The sequence below is a fragment of the Crinia signifera genome, chromosome 1, assembly GCF_055691185.1.
Source record: "Crinia signifera chromosome 1, ASM5569118v1, whole genome shotgun sequence".
NCBI lineage: Eukaryota > Metazoa > Chordata > Amphibia > Anura > Myobatrachidae > Crinia > Crinia signifera.
The window spans coordinates 170,317,915-170,334,604 of NC_139217.1; the positions used below are offsets into that span (position 1 = coordinate 170,317,915).

Genomic DNA, 16,690 nt, shown 5'->3' on the forward strand with positions numbered 1-16,690 from the left:
TATGTGAATACATTATGAAATTCCTCAAAAGTGCCACGTGGCTTACAATTTTATATTTGAAAAATAAAAGGATCCCAAAACATTGAGAAATATTAAATTTTACACATTGCTAGTTCATTGGACAATGACAACTGACTGATCATACCATGACCATCACAATCTTCCACAGTCTTCAGAGCACTTTTAGTTTGCTCCAATTCAGCAATTGCCGTTTTCAGCTGCATTTTGAGTATGGTCGTCATGTGCTCCTTATCTCCAGTCTTATTTTGGTAATTCCTCTTCAGTGTCTTGTAGTCTTCTGTAAGGCAGAAACACATGCATGGAAATGTACTTCTATTTTAATTTTTTTTTTTACAGTTCATGTCAATGGTTCTCACATATTAAGGGTAAATTACAATAGATTTTCTGTTTTACTCTGACTGTTCACTGCAGTTCTGTCAAAAAAAAAAAAAAAAAAGTGGGATTGGTAATTCAACCCTCCCAGTCTACAACCTTAGTAAGTCACATCCCACATCTGTCTAGGGAATACGGCCACTAGGTCGACATGCATCAATGTCGACATATCTGAGGGTCGACATGGGGTTAGGTCGACAGTCAAAAGGTCTACATGGGGTTTATCTCTTTTGAGCCGACATGTGCCAACAGGCGGTATTTCATGCCCTACCATCCACTAGGGTGTGGTGGAAGAATAAAATAGTGCGCCAAGCGTAGCGAGCGCAGCCACGTGTCGACATTCGGGATAAAAAAAAAACCAGTAACATCCCCATGATGACCTTTTGACTGTCGACCTAATAACCATGCCGACCTAACCCCAAGTCGACCTACAGTGGTCAAGCCAATGCATGTCGACCTTCCTCTTGTCGACCCTATGACCCATACCCCTGTCTAGGACACTGTAATAAGCAGATCTGATATAGGACAATAAAGTCAGTCGGGAACCTGGCACTTGTCAGGGTAAATGCAGGATTTCTGGATGGGGGTTTCCAAATGTTTGCTTTTTAGAGCGATTGTCACCAGCCCATGAAGTATGTGTACTTAGTATGTAACAAACTATAGTCTGCCCGAAACAAAGTGCAGTTCATGTAATACAGTACGTCAGACATATGTCTCTCTCTGGTGCAATGAGCGAACACTCAGATCCACACAGCCACTGGGCATGTGCAGCGGCTCAATTCCACTCTTTAAAATGCATGTAGTAGCGGCTGGCCAGGTTGTAAGCAAGGGGGGTTTCCGGGCAACTGGAACCCCCCAGCATTTGACTATGCTTGTGCTAGCTGTCAGAAAACTGATGGCGGTATCCCAATGGTCAGGATCCTGACATCCTTTAGATACTTATGCTAATCGTCCCCGCAACCGTAAACACCTCACCACAGTGTAACCCTAACCATACCCCTTGGTGCCCAACTCTATCCCTCCACTATTTATTTATTTATTTACCGTTTCTTATATAGCGCAGCAGATTCCGTTGCGCTTTACAATAGTGCCCCCCGTAGCAGGACCCTAAACCAGCAGTCTAACCCTAACACTCCCTCTAGTGCATACTTAACATTTTATTAGCATACAGTATGTTAATGTAAACCTGCACGGTGAGAGTAGTAGCAGAGAATGAGAAATGACAGGAATAGTGATGGGAAATAAGCATATCATCAACTTCTTCACATCTAAATGTCTAATGTGGCTCACAGAGTCTTAATAGAGTGACTAGGTGGCCATTTTTACTGCTGATTGTACTTATTTCCTTCCTGGCAGACATTTTTTACCTCTTTATATGTTTGTGTAAATGTATGTCCAACTTGGTAATTATGTACACACCAGTGGAGATGTAGTAAATCCAGGGAACAACTCCAATGCAAATCAATCAGGTGGTGAGGTTTACTGAATAGGAGATTTGTACAGCCATACTCATTAGGAATGGCTATAAGTGTTGTTACCATTGATGGCGATATGGCATTTGGACATCGATGGTTGCAACCTATGAAATGGATGACCATGGCTTTACCTATTGATGGTCATCCCTGTTTTTATGACTGACTGACCCGTTGTACATCAAAACCTCCACATGTGCCGGGTGCAGCTATGCTCAATGTGCCGGCACCTTGTAAAAAAGCAACCAATTAAAAAACAACATTTGGTTTTGCTGTGCCATTGATTCAGAGAAACCATCTGGCTCTCCCTCATTGATGGCAAAAGCATTCAACATCGACCATAAACCATTGATGATTGTGAATCCTCGATGACCATCCCTAGTACTCACTGTTACATTGTGTTGTCCAAAGCATGAAGTGGAGCTAGGTTAGGCAGCCAATGACTGTCACAATTATAGCGGTACCGGCGCTGGAACAGCGGTTATATGGCAGTATTGGTCTCACAGGGAGGGTAAAAAACAGTAAACACAATGGCACTATGGAACCATAGTGAAGACAGTGAACAAGATGGCACCATGCATGCGCAGGTATAGTACCAGTGACCATGAAGTGAAGCATCCCTTTGAGAAGCCATGTTGTTTGACACTACACAGTAGCGCACTCCACATAAATGATTTATTCAAGGAGGAAGTTACTTGTACCAGCCTAAACACACAGAAGTAAACAATACAGTAGAAGAAACATAAAAACGTATAACCACCAGTTAAGTTAAACTGGCAGATAATACGACAGGTTAGACTCCTGGAAAAACAGCTTTCAACTGTATACATGAAGTGTTTCAAATTAAGGCTATAGCTCAGTGGTTCCCAAACTGTGTGCCTAGGCACCCTGGGGTGCCTCAGGACACTTACAGGGGTGCCTTTGGTTGGTGGACCAGGATCAATTCATATTAGTTATGTGCAATGTAACAGGCAAAAGCAGTGCTAGTGGCTGCCAATCATAACATATGTTGATAAACAGGAGGAAATCCTGTCCCTCACCACATAACTGTGACATATAAACACAATGCACTTACTTATAAATGTTTTCCCTAAATTTCTCAATAAGACACATTTGGCCTAGGGGTGCCTTGAAAACATTTTGATGCTCTAGGGTGCCGTGATTCAAAAAAGTTTGGGACCCCCTGCTATAGCTACATCCTCAGAAGCAATTCATTTATAGACAGGATAACCTGTAAAGCAAATGGAAATCTAAGGAGAATGAAATAGCAACAAACACTCTCCCAGACATACTGATATTATCCAGGTGCTCCTTGAACAGACTGTAAAGGCAACCTTCTGTAGCACCACAACAATTGTGGGTAATAAACATGCAGCTGAGGTGGTGCTCAGACCTCCCCCCACTGTGTGATCTCAGCAGGAGATAAATGAGCTGGAGGCAACAGGTACGCTCTATATTCCAATGACCCTGGAATATCCTTCCTGCATATTGCAGCATACTATTAACATACTTTGACAAGTAGGACAACATTGTGTTTGTGATGCAAACTTAAACTCAGAAGTGTTAAACCAGGCATAATAAAGAACTATAAATCATTCCCGTGAGGGAATATACTGTCTAATGCTTCACAGACTACAGATGAAATTGTCTGTATTATACTAATGTTTAACCAGAACCGTAAAACAGTCAACATTGTAGAAAAAAAAAAACTAGGTCAAAAGTGTAATACTGCTGAAATAAATACACTATGGCGCTTCAACTTTCCAGCTCAAATACTTGTCATTTATACTGTGCTGCTGGTCAGTTTCTTTAACAACCTGGATAGCATGAGCTAAAGCACAGAGCGATGGAGATTACCAGATGCAAAAGACTGGTGGAGACGGCGCCGAGACGCACATAAATATTTGATACTGTTTTAATTCGCAGGTTCAGAGAATGCAGTCCTACCTGCTAAATTTGCCAGATCACTCTGAGTTTGTCTCAGCTCAGCCAAAAGTTCTCCTTTTTCTTTTCTTAGTTTCTTGGCTGCTAGAGCCTTCTTAGCGCTTGCATTGGCCAGTTTGGCTTTCTCCAGCTCTAGAACTGTGCACATTTCTTCCAGCTCAAAGATCCTCACATTCTTTTTCTCAGCTGCTGCCTATCAGGTCAACATAAAAATAACACGCCATAGTTAATTTATATCCTTTTAATGCAACTTTCCAGTACCTTTATATACCTTTCTTATACTAGTGGATTATTTATTTTATACCTTAGCACCATATACAGTCCATGAATTAAAAAATTGGGATGGTTTCCGAATTCTTGCTATTTTTTTTTTACAGTTTATTTATTTATTAACAGTTTCTTATATAGCGCAGCATATTCCGTTGCGCTTTACAAAGGAGACAGTGATACAACAAACTGGGTATTTACAGACAGTCAAAGGTAGGAGGGCCCTGCTCGCAAGCTTACAAACTATAGGGAAATAGGCATTGATACACAAGGATAGGTATTCTTTATTGCATAAAGTCCACCAGAATGCAAAGGTTCCTGGTGTGCTGTAAGATACGGTGACCCAGCACTTTGGCCAAGGGTCAGGAGGACGGAAAATGTGAAGAAAAAAGTGGATATGTGTGGACTTTATATTGGGGATGTGATTAGATAGGAATGGTTGAGAAAAACATATAGGAACAAGGAACATTTTCATCTACAAATTAGTGGCAACCCAATGGGTGCGTCACAGGGTGCACAGCAGACTAATACGTGCACTAAAAGGGGCTACCCAAAAACACTTCCCTGATTAAAACAGAGAAAACAAATGTGTAAGTACTCGAACGGCTTTTAGAGATGGTTCCCTTAGAAATGGAGTAATTATTGGGGAGAAAATGAGTACTTTGCGTTAGCAGTGGACCATGTACCCTTCATCGTTTGACTGTGGGATCACGGACTGTAGCGCCTGGGAACCTTAGCAGAGTACTTACGGATCACCCAGTTTACCAACACCTGTGACTCCTCATCTGGTTTTCCCAGTATGTGTCACCTCCAGTCTACTATGTACTTTATATTTAATGCCATTTACATGCTAATTTTAAGTGTTTTAATAAATTGTTGATTGTTTTTTCCCTCAATAAGTGCTTCCTATACTCAGAGGTCCTTTGGGTAGCGCCCAGTACTAACAAGGTACTTTTTCAGTTAGCTGGAAATAAAATGAATAAAGTAAAGAAAGTGTGTTATACTACTGAACATTTCTATGAAGCAAGCGATAGACACTTAGAACATGGTGTTACCATTAGATCCTGTATTTCTGCTCTTCTTACGGTTGCTTCCTTTAGTAGTTGAGACCTTTCTGCTTCCAGTGCACCTAGTTTCTGGTTCCGCTGTTCAATCATCCGAGTGATAGCTTCAATCTGACCACGCAGAGTTATTATCATGTTATCCTTTTCCACCAAGAGCAGCTTTAGTGTATCGGAGTCTTTCTGTATCTCAGATATCTTCTCACTGTCAATTTTCAGCTGCGCCAACTCGCGTTTTTTGTCTTCAGCGTACAAACGCAGTTTCTTCAGCTCGCCCACAGCACTCTTCAGCGCTTTATCTTTCTCCGCCAGAAAGTTCTTTGATTCGGTTGCACTTTTCTCAGCATTCTCCAAGCTCTGGCATTTGACGGCTAGCTCATGTGTGGTTTTCTGCAGCGCATCTTTCATGGACCATAACTGGGATGAGGTGAAGTTGAGACTAGCCGTTTTCTCCTGGATAGTTCTCATCTATCAAGAATAACAAGAAAATATGGAACATTTTCAAAATATATCACTTTTCTGTATAGTGCTATAACGTATATAATAGAAATATTAAGGCCTGATTTTGTTTGTTTAAAGCAGTGGTTCTCAAACTCGGTCCTCAGGACCCCACACAGTTCATGTTTTCCAGGTCACCCGACAGGTGCACTCATTACTGACTGACACATTTTAAAAGAGCCACAGGTGGAGCTGATTATTTCACTAGTGATTCTGTGAGGTGACCTGCAAAACATGCACTGTGTGGGGTCCTGAGGACAGACTTTGAGAACCTGTGGGCTAAAGCATCGGCAATGGCAATACAATGCCAGTCTTAGCTACCGTGTTTAATGCCTCTGCTTGGCTTAATGTTTTACCAATATAAAATGAAAAGAAACACAGAAGATAAAAGAAAACGTAAAACCACCCAGGCATACAGTTTGATGTGATCAAAGGCTTCCACTTATCATGTGCTGCCAGGAACCATTTCACTATTCTTCCACATGAACCTGTGCTTCTGTCAGCATTCCAGATCCGTGTGCAAAATAATTTCATAGCACTTATGATTATCTTTTTTTGGTAATAGGCAATGGGTACTTATATGTTAGTTGGGTGCCCAATTAGCATACAGACGGTAACGTAGGAAATTCGCATCGCGAATTTTTAATGTAATTTTTTTTACACCACAATATCGCATCGCACCTCCCCCAAAATCGTATGCGATTTTATCGGGTGTGCGATGCCATTACATGAGGTATACAATAATATGAGTGTTTGTCCTAAAAATAGCTTTTTACACACCCCCCCACCCCGAAGCGTGGCGAGTGGCGGTGGAACGCGTCCTCCGACCTTTTCATACCCCCACTATCCACGTCGGTGTGGAGTTGATTATATATAGTGTGGCGAGCCCAGCAAGCCACCAAGCCCGAAGCGTGGCGAGCCCCGCGAGGGGACGCGGATTACTTTACATGTATTCCGCGTCCCCTCGCGGGGCTCGGTGGCTTACTGCGCTCGCCACACTATATAAAATCAACTCCACGCCGACGTGGATAGTGGGGGTATGAAAAGGTCGGAGGACGCGTTCCGCTGCGCTTGCCACACTTCGGGGTGGCGTGGATAGTGGGGGGTGCGTTAAACCTATTTTTAGGACATACAATCATATTATTGTATACCTAATGTATTTCCCTACGCAGCGATTTCCCTACGCAGAATAGTCCACTAAGCAAATTGCTTAGTGGGTGCCCAACTAACATATAAGTACAAGGCAATGAGTTAAAAATAGGCTGACTGTCACACATGTCTGGTAAATATGGAGTTTATTTTTTTTTTTTTTATCCAAATCACTGACTTGGAAAGTTTTGTACAAAAAATCTCACATTTAACACCAACTTTTTGTCTTGACTTTGTCTGACGTGTCACGCATATATAGTAATATACTATAAACTGGAACATAGAGGTTCAGAAGGAGGTACTAATGAATGAGGACCTGCCAGTTCTCGGCCGTTAGATCAATATGGTAACATGCTATTCAAAAAAAAAGAGTTCCCTTCCCTATTGCCTGGTATAGAAGAGGCACCGGTAAGTCTGGTACATAGCATGCTTGTTATATTTAGCATGGTAATCAGCACAGCAGAGAATCTGGTAAACTACTGTCCATGTGTTCTACATCAGTACTAGGATGCCTTAAAGGAGTAACCTGGGTGCCCAGCTATGGGGATTACGATCCCCATAGCCGGGCAAAAGACCCATATGAGATGGAGTATGGGTTTACTCCTACTGGTAAATTACAAGGCACCTCTACTAGGCTGTGCATGCAGCACTGGCTTTTGTGCATCATAGAGTATCTATTCACAATGGGGCCCAAGATTCCGGTGATAAAGTGACATAGAGCTGCCAAGTATCAAATAACCATACTGGTGGGACTGCTTGTCTTTCTCTCTCCCTGGAAAACCCAAAAGGATAAAGAAATTCATCAGATAACAGGTAACCTTTAATACTTACCATAAGGGTAGCCCCCTACCTTCACAGCTTGGCTGCTAAAGCAGATGCAGTGCCACCACTTTCCAACTTGAAGCGGCTGCGTGTGACTTCACACAGCCGCCCCGAACCGGTCAGGACGCCCCCCCCCCCCAACAAAATGTGATCACATCCTTCGGCGGTATGATCACATTTTGAAACTTATCGCATGCGCACTACGGGCGCTGTGCTTGCACAGAAGTGCACAAAAAAATATCCTGATTTTTGTTAAAAAATGGACTTCAGCCACAGGTCATGAATCTAAATTTGACCATATTTAATCTTCTAGATCAGGGCTGGGCAATAGTGGCCCTCCAGCTGTTGATGAACTACACATCTTAGGATGCTTTGCATTAGTTATGCTATGTGGCCATGCTGAAACTGATGCAAGGCATGCTGGTATGTGTAGTTCATCAACATCTGGAGGGCCGCTATTGCCCAGCCCTGTTCTAGATGAAGCAATTCTGCATACTTTAGGTGCCCTCCTTTGGCTGACACTTCCTCTCTGATACAGCAGCCTTTTTATAGTAGGTTTCAAAGTACTGATTTATTATCTTATATTCCGTGATACCTCTCCTCACTGTACAGTATGTTTTACTTTGTTTACCAATATGCACCATGCGGTTGTTATTATTATGGCCTAACTGATATTATTTGATTTTATGCTTACTCTAACTTCATGTTATACTTTGCATGTACCCTGTATACGGTTTGTCGTTTTATTATCTAAATTTTTTGTCTCTGGAAACCAAATAAATACTAATTAATTTTAAAATAATGGAATTAAGACAAATCACCATAGAAAACAACTACAAAACCTGTTGTTCTGCCTTCTGCTGGTTCTCTTCCTTCTCCATGTTTACTACTGCTTGGAGCCGATCCACCTCCAGACTACGTTCAATCAACTCTCTACGTAAGTGCTCATTGGTGAGGCAGCTGACCGTTTCCTGATCCCGTAATTGTTGGCTGTGCTCTTTTTCCAAACTCAGCTGTTTTTCACACATTTTTAAAGCTTCCTAGAAGTTAAAATTTATAAAGTTTGTGAGAATCAAAAAGTTTAATGGCTATGCTTTTACAAAATGTACAGGAATACTTCTATGTATTATTTTTCAGGACATTCCTCCTGATTTTACATCTCTTATACAGCTATTAATACAGGTTGAGTTTCCATTACCCAGATATCTGTTATCCAAACTTTTATTTATACAGGATATGCAACCGGCACTACTGGGGTACATGATATGTATCTGGCACTACTGGGGAACATGATATGTAACCGGCACTACCGGGGACAGGATATGTAACCGGCACTACCAGGGAACATATGTATCTAGCACTACTGGGGAACATGATATGTATCTGGCACTACCGGGGACATGATATGTAACTGGCACTACCGGGGACATGATATGTAACCGGCACTACTGGGGGCAGAATATGTAACTGGCAATACTGGGGACATGATATGTAACCGGCAGTACTAGGGACATGATATGTAACCAGCACTACTGGGGACATGCTATGTAAACGGCACTACTGGGGACATGATCTGTTACTGGCACTACTGGGGAAATGATCTGTATGCCCACTTCTTTCCCTTCTGTGTCACCCCTGTCTGTCTAACCCTCCCCTTTAGAATGTAAGCTCTCACGAGCAGGGCCCTCTCTCCTCATGTGCCTTTCTTAGAATATATAAACCACTGCCACCCTGATGATTGCTTCAGTGTCCTGTCCCCTGATGCAACTATCCATATTAACCATGTACTTGTCCTAAACTGTCTTGTACTGTAATTTGTTATGTGTTTTTGATTATAACTATGCTCTGTAAAGTGCTGCGTAATTTGTGTGCGCTATATAAGAAACTGTTAATAAATAAATAAAACTGGCACTACTGGGGACATGATCTGTAACTGGCACTATTGGGGAAATAATATGTAACTGGCACTACTGGGGACACCTGTAGATGGCACTACTGGGGACATAATATGTAACTGTCAGTAAATATGTGCAAGAAAATGATTACTAAGCATGCAAATTCAGTGCTGAGGTAGTACACAGACTTTGTTGTATGTTTTGAAACCTTGTTTCATGCACAAATAAAATATATTTGTGTGTATTTCATGTGTTTATACAACATAAATGCATTCTGTGTTCACACATGGGATCCATCCTCAAGAAAAATATTTAATACGGAATAATCCATTATCCAAAATGCTTCTGGTCCTGAGCATTTTGAATAAGGAATACTCAACCTGTATATAACGATATTCAATTTAATTAAGCAGAATATGATACCATAACTGATAGATCTGAAACTTAAACATAATCAGTCATATGCAGTATTGCCTCCTTACATGTAACTTCTGGATTTCACCACCAAGCTCTTGACTACATCGGGTATGTTCTTTTTGGACCTCCTCTAGGGTAGAATTGGATTCAATCAGTTGCTTTGTCAGCTCTTCTACCTAGATCAACCCAAAGCCAAGTTAAACATGCAACACTATTATTTTATTATTATTCTGTCATAGACCTCCAGGAAATATATGATCTTTCTTCTATTGTCCAGTTTTACTACATTTAACTTCATATCATACTGTAGTATTGCAAATGAAACCTTCTAAATTTCAATTCTCAATCCAGTTGGAACATAGGGCTATGGCCCTATATTTTATTATATAACACCACTGTCATAGAACCATTTCAACAAACATGGAAACATGATCTGGGTATTTAGCTGGGTGGGAAAGGATGACCAAGGATCTGCCAGCATATCATAAATTCATCCATCAATACTGCAGTGAAAGACAAAGCTTACAGTGGGTCAAAATGAGGTGTATAATTTACAAGCATGTCCGAAGCATGTCCGTATATACATATGGCTATTCCTCACCTCTATAAGATGAAGTACCACCACTGACCACTAGAGACTACACTATGGATCAAATGAGTCAGGGTTGCCAACTCTCCCGCATTTAGCGGGAGTATCCCGCTTTTTGATCCCTTCTCCCGGTCTCCCGGGAATATATAGGATCCTCCCGGCTTTTAGGCTGCCTGTCAAAAAAAAAAAAACCCCAGTGACTGCGCATGCGCAAGTTACAAAGCGCAGGGGCTGACGGTGACCTCGCAGCTGTCCTATTACATGCCGGCCGGGGTTCTATAGCACCGGACGTGGTCACCGACGGTCATAGCTGGCAGCGGCAGCACAGTGACAGAATGGGGCAGACGCGGGAGCAGCAGAGGAACTTGGAAGCGGCACGAGCAGCAGAGGGCAGCGCCGCAGAGGACACGGTAAGCTAGCGGCTGGCTTCCCTCCTGCTTCTCTCCCTCTGCTCCCCGCTGTTTTCTTTAATAGTGCTCGGGCTCAGGCTGTCTCTCTGCCCCCCCCCCCCCTCGCTACAGTACAGCTACGGTGCAGGAGGAGAGGAACAGCGTTGTGGAGGGAGGGAGGGAAGAAGGAAGGCTTTTCAAATTTGCAAAATGTAGCTCTAAAGTACACTCTGAAATGTAGTTTGCATAGCCCCGTCCATGGCCCCGCCCAATTTATATGCCATAAATGAGGCGCTATGCAAATTACGTTTGAGAGCTCCCTCGCCCCCTATTTCCTCTAACAAGCTGCTCTCTCCCGCAAAGCACAGCTCAAAAGTCGGCAAGTACGGAGTGAGTGAAAGGAATTTTTGCAGAGAAACTGATCTTTTCCAAACTTGCTGGATATGGAGAGAGGGAGCTGTGAATACAGATATTGGAGGTAGGAGCAGATAGGGACTGGAGGTGCGATGGAGAGTTTGTGGGCTAAAAACTGTTACAGCTTAAAGTGAAAGTAAAACGAAAAACGATCACAAATCTAAGTACATCGCAGAAGCCATCATTTTGATGGGCTTTTAACTGGTAACAGAATATAAAGCAAACAAATTATATAAGAAGAACATAAAGAACCAGGGGCATAACTAGAACTTCATGGGTCCTATAGCAAATAATTAAAAGCCCCCCTCCCCCTGGCTGGGAGAGAGGGAAGGGGGGACAACAATCCTGCAGTGACACATAGAGATGGCACCCATGCAGCTTTGAGTGTGAGGATGGGCCGGCCCTGTGTGGGATGCGCTGTGAGGTATGGGGCCATAGGTGTTCCCAGCACATAACATTAGTGTGTCTAGAACCAGGCAGGTTTTTATTCTAGCATTATCTCATATCAAATAAATATTCAGCAAAATACAAACATCAATTTGAGCCCACTGAATTCATGAAGGTAAATAAAAATGCTCTGAAATCCCCTTGACTGAAAATATATATATATACATATATATCTCCCGATATTGCAGCAGTAGACCCGTCCCAGCAGCATTAGCCTCGGAGGCTTTTGAATCACAGAACTGTGAAAATGTGCAAAACGCTGGCTCCTACTCACCCACCGCCGGCCTGACAGCCAGTTATTCTCTACCAAATCTGTAGCAGGGGCTTCAGGCAGAAATCACAAAGCCGGCTCTTGCCATATGCCGGGTGAGGTGCAGGCAGGAATCATATATCCTCCAGCGGGGGCGGGAGCCTGGGAATGGGTGTGTACGGCCCTGCTGTGGGTGATGGAGGCGGAGTGAGGATTGTATTGTGCTGGGCTGCAGGGAGAGCGCCTCTGAAGCCTGGCGCTTCCCTACAATGCTTCTGCTGCACCTAGTGGTGCAGGACATTAGGGTGTATGTGGCAGCCCCAGGTGAGGTGGCAGCAGAGGTGAAAGGGGAGCAGCCAGTGACTGGGTGCAGGGGGAGCTGCGGGCCCTAGGAACAGCTCGGGCCCCATAGCAGCTGCACCCCCTGCACCCTGGGTAGTTATGCCACTGTAAATAACATACAAAGAAGAAAAAAAGAAAAAGGGGATGGAAAGGGTAGGATATCAGCAGGCCAACCCACACCGCATCTTAAATCTAGTGGACCTTGTAAAACACAATGATGTGTCTGCCCCAATTGTCTATACAGGAACCAAGTAGTATGTGCAAAAAGTTTACAGACCAGAGTCTTCTTATTGCAGAATACAAAAATCCCACTTCTTATAATATTTGAGGATTCTTTTCTCCATGTCTGGGAAAGTCAATACTCTTTCAAAATAGAGCAATTGTGTAAGACAAGTAGTCTTTGGACTGTAGACAACATAGCTTTTTGAAGTCCAATCTCTGAATTTTGAAGTACAATTGTTTTTCTAGCTACCATGACTACAAAAGTCCAAAGAGAAAGATGCTATAATTTATGTTTAATTATATTAAGTATATATTAACTCAGTTCTCTTTCTATGCACCCCCCTTCTGTAGTTATAGGCTGTGCTGTAGTTTATTATCTGTCAAATGTCTCAACAGCTTCATTGTTTTCTTCATCTCAGTACAGGAAAAAAACAGTTTATGTGAACGCTGTGTACCAGCAAACTATCTGTGCCAGAGGGGTGAAACTTGCTAGACTGTTTTGGAATAGTCCAAGTTCATTGTTCCCCCACTCCCTTTAACTAACCTAGTATGCGTTATTTTTTACAAGCACTTTATTTAACAGACACACCTCGTACAGTATGTGCAGTCATCTTCAAGGGCATAAACAGGTCCTATGGATACTTATAGTAGACATGTGATCTGCTTTACACTATATTCCCTGGATAATCTTCCACACCTCTCATCAATATTATTCATCATATGTGATAATCCTATAATAGAATTAGTTGGGATGTGTCCTAGTGGAAGGGGATAGTATGGCTGCTGAGTCCGGGGGGGGGGAGGGAACAATGCCGCCGATGCGGGGAGGGGGGGGGGGTTGGTGTGGGGCATCGGTCACATGGCTCCAAGTGGTGGTGGTGGGGGGGAGCTGCTCCCATGCCGCCCTCCAGTGGCCGGTGCCCTAGGCAAATGCCTAAGGCTACCTAGTGGTGGCGCCGGCCCTGCCTTGAGGGTATGCTGCAGACCGGTTGGGGGTACATGAAAATACTATTGGTAATCGCAGAAGAAGTCTCCTGATGGTGGAAAAAGTCTCCTGTTGCCATGGAGATTAATCACATTACGCCACTTCTGATTCCGTCTGCAGTGTCATGAACGTCTCTTCATGCTTTTGCCGAACCAGCAATCCACTGGGAGCTACCAGAGCTGCCCTCAGACATCAGCATTCATCTTCTCCGTGCTGACACGGATGAAGGAAGCAGCGGCACTAATCCTACAGGTGTTAGCAGGAACCCTGGAAATAGTACACAGCCAGCAGCCAGACACAGAGGCACCTGACTCCTGACCACACACTCCTCCACTACTTAATGTAAGGACATGCATACCGCTCAATTTCACTCCACTCGTAAGTACTGTGGATATTTCAAATTGAAGGAAGGGGGGGGGGAGTAATTATACATGAAAGGCCTAATAAAGGGGTGCAGGAAAAAAAAAGGTTGGGAACCACTGGAATAGGCTACGAGATATATGGTCCTGAAGTCTAAACATACAACAGAAAAAGGTGAAGACGCAGCTCTATATGTTTCCCTATAACCTGTGCAGGATTGAATGAAGAATAAAAACAGCAGCATGCAAGGTCGGAGTGCCTTTAACCCTGCTACTTTGGGTCTGCAAACAAGTCAAATGGCTCAAGCTTATATTCATTGATTTTTAGAGTCAAAAGAACACTGAACTATGGAAATTACACAATGAGATAAATAATACATGTGAACATTCACTACTGAGCTGTCCTGTCTTGTTTAACTTGGAAAAAAAGCAACTTGCAATATCACGGTGGAATGACGTAACAGGGACTAAAAATAATTAGCAGTTGTGAGAATGAGCGAGTGACTGGTCTGGAGTTCTGGTCTCATTCCAAGACTGAGAAAAGGGCACATACATAGCTTATACATGAGAACTGAGATCACCCATGTAATGTCACACTTGTAATGTCAGCATTCACTGTACAGGATTCCTAACGCAAACTGACATTTAGGAAGTTTAAAATTAACAAGGCAAATGCTACATAACATTTTCAGGTCATGCATCTGAAAAATAATATATAATTAAAATATGTTCCATTTAAACATAATTTAAAATGATTAGGAACTTATCAAATAAGTTAAATATTTTTTCTCTGAAGAAAACAGCTTTTAAATATTTCTAGTATAAAACAGTTGGTATCTGGATGATTAAATCGGCAAAGTGTTGGTCAAAGTCCACAGGTCGTTATCATGTGGTCAGCATGTATTAGGGCCACAGGTACAGAAAGTCAACAGCTGAACGGTTGACTTTACATTAGTTAATACAGAAGTGGTTGACACATGTTGTATAGGTTTTCAACACTCTTTCTCAAGTGTATGGAACAGAAATGATGACATCTCTGGGTCAGGAAAATGCTCAAAATGTTATCTTAAATTTAGATGCCGAGAAAGTCTTTGATAAGATTATCTGGCCTCATTGACGTAATGTATTGGAGACTAGCGCCTTGGGTTCCACTTTTACACAATTTGATAAATGAATTTATACTTACCCAATGACCTTGCTAATTGTTAATGATTTATGGAGTGACCCTTTACCTCTCTTCAGGGGCACCTGACAAGGTTGTTCACTTTCCCCATTAGTGTGGATATCCTCATTCAAATACTCTACTTCAAAATTGGCAACAGTTCATATAGGACAATTGGAAGCTAAATTAACAGCATTTGCCAATGACTTATTTTTATACTTGTGTAACCTGGCTGAAAGTATATTGCCACAGCTTGGTAAAATTGCTGACCGTTTGGTTGTCCTGACATACTGTGGTGAGACATGCTTGGAATCATATTTGCCTACTTTTGAAAACTAGTTTCAGGGAGATTATAGTTGGTAGTAGAATTTTGTGCCATATCCCATTGAGGGGGCGTGTCATGCTCCACCCAAAGGCCATGTCTAGTTCCATATATGGAGAGATTGTGAAAAGAGATTGTGAACGTGGCACCTAGAAGCGTGGGTGTGTACTGCTACATCTGAGAGGAATCTTTTAAAATTACTTATATCCAAATGTAGATGAGCCCCAAAGCAGTTAGTAAGAGTTACTATACTTGGTAAAGTGCTGGGAAATGGTGCTGATGATTCAATGTATCTATCTCTCATTCCTTTTTTCCCCCAAAAATGTAACAGTGTAATGTGGGCTAGGTGAAATGAGGGAGATTGCTATACTAATGAGGGAGCAAGGGAGATTTACTGTTATTTCAGGGAGAGTCCTTCAGAAAGCAGGAGGGTAGACAACTATGCTTGGAATCTCCATAGTCACTGCTCTCTTTTCATCATCTATTTAGCAAAATTTCAAAATAATGAGGCAACACTTCCATTCCATATTTGGGCAGGGGAGGGGCTGAGGTGCACCCAGCATCTTAATAATATCAAATCTAAAACACTGTTCTCTTTTTTGGAAGCAGTGTCCATTTTTCTTTTTTCACATTCCAAGAGTTCAGAATTTTACAAGCACAGCTTCAACTGCCCTGGCCTCTATCTTTTAGAGATATGTCTAATTCCTTGGCTGGGATATTCCATGACGAGAATGTTTAGTCTACAGCTATTTCATAGCTATTTGCATACCCAGAATGCACCTCATTAGGATAAACATAGAAGTATTGGCATTCATCAATAGGTTTCTCAATTTCCACATATACGGGATAAGAAACTTGTGACCCAGTTGCCTTACACAAATAAAACCTTACCAGCGGTTATGTATAAAGAAATGAACTTCCATCTATTTTTCAGAGAGTATATATCCCCATCTAGCAGTAGCATGATGGTATTACAATCCAATTTGTCTTGTTCTAGATGTGCCCGTGTAGATGCCTCATTATATCACTGTCTCTGGGACTGCCCACCAATTAAAATATTCTGGTGCAGATTAAAAACTATGCTACTGCCTATTTCAGTGGTTCCCAACCCTGGTCCTCAAGTACCCCCAACAGTGCACGTTTTGCAGGTCTCCACACAGAATCAGTGAAATAATGAGCTCCACCTGTGGATCTTTTAAAATGTGCCTGAATAATCTGTGCACCTGCCGGGTGAACTTGAAAACGTGTACTGTTGGGGGTACTTGAGGACCAGGGTTGGGAACCACTGGCC

At 42.4% G+C, this 16,690-nt stretch overlaps 1 protein-coding gene across 4 annotated transcripts in view; it reads right to left on the bottom strand.

Moving 5' to 3' along the window:
• Window positions 1–16,690, bottom strand: part of CCDC158 (coiled-coil domain containing 158) — a 67,210-nt gene that overhangs the window by 24,740 nt on the left and 25,780 nt on the right. For all 4 annotated transcript variants that reach the window (XM_083176849.1, XM_083176857.1, XM_083176841.1 and 1 more), the window contains exons 10-14: window positions 9,984–10,094; window positions 8,449–8,646; window positions 5,132–5,605; window positions 3,813–4,002; window positions 146–298 (exon numbers count right to left, since the gene is read on the bottom strand). In XM_083176849.1, coding sequence (XP_083032975.1) covers window positions 146–298; window positions 3,813–4,002; window positions 5,132–5,605; window positions 8,449–8,646; window positions 9,984–10,094 — 1,126 coding nt within the window. The remainder of the gene's footprint in view (window positions 1–145; window positions 299–3,812; window positions 4,003–5,131; window positions 5,606–8,448; window positions 8,647–9,983; window positions 10,095–16,690) is intronic.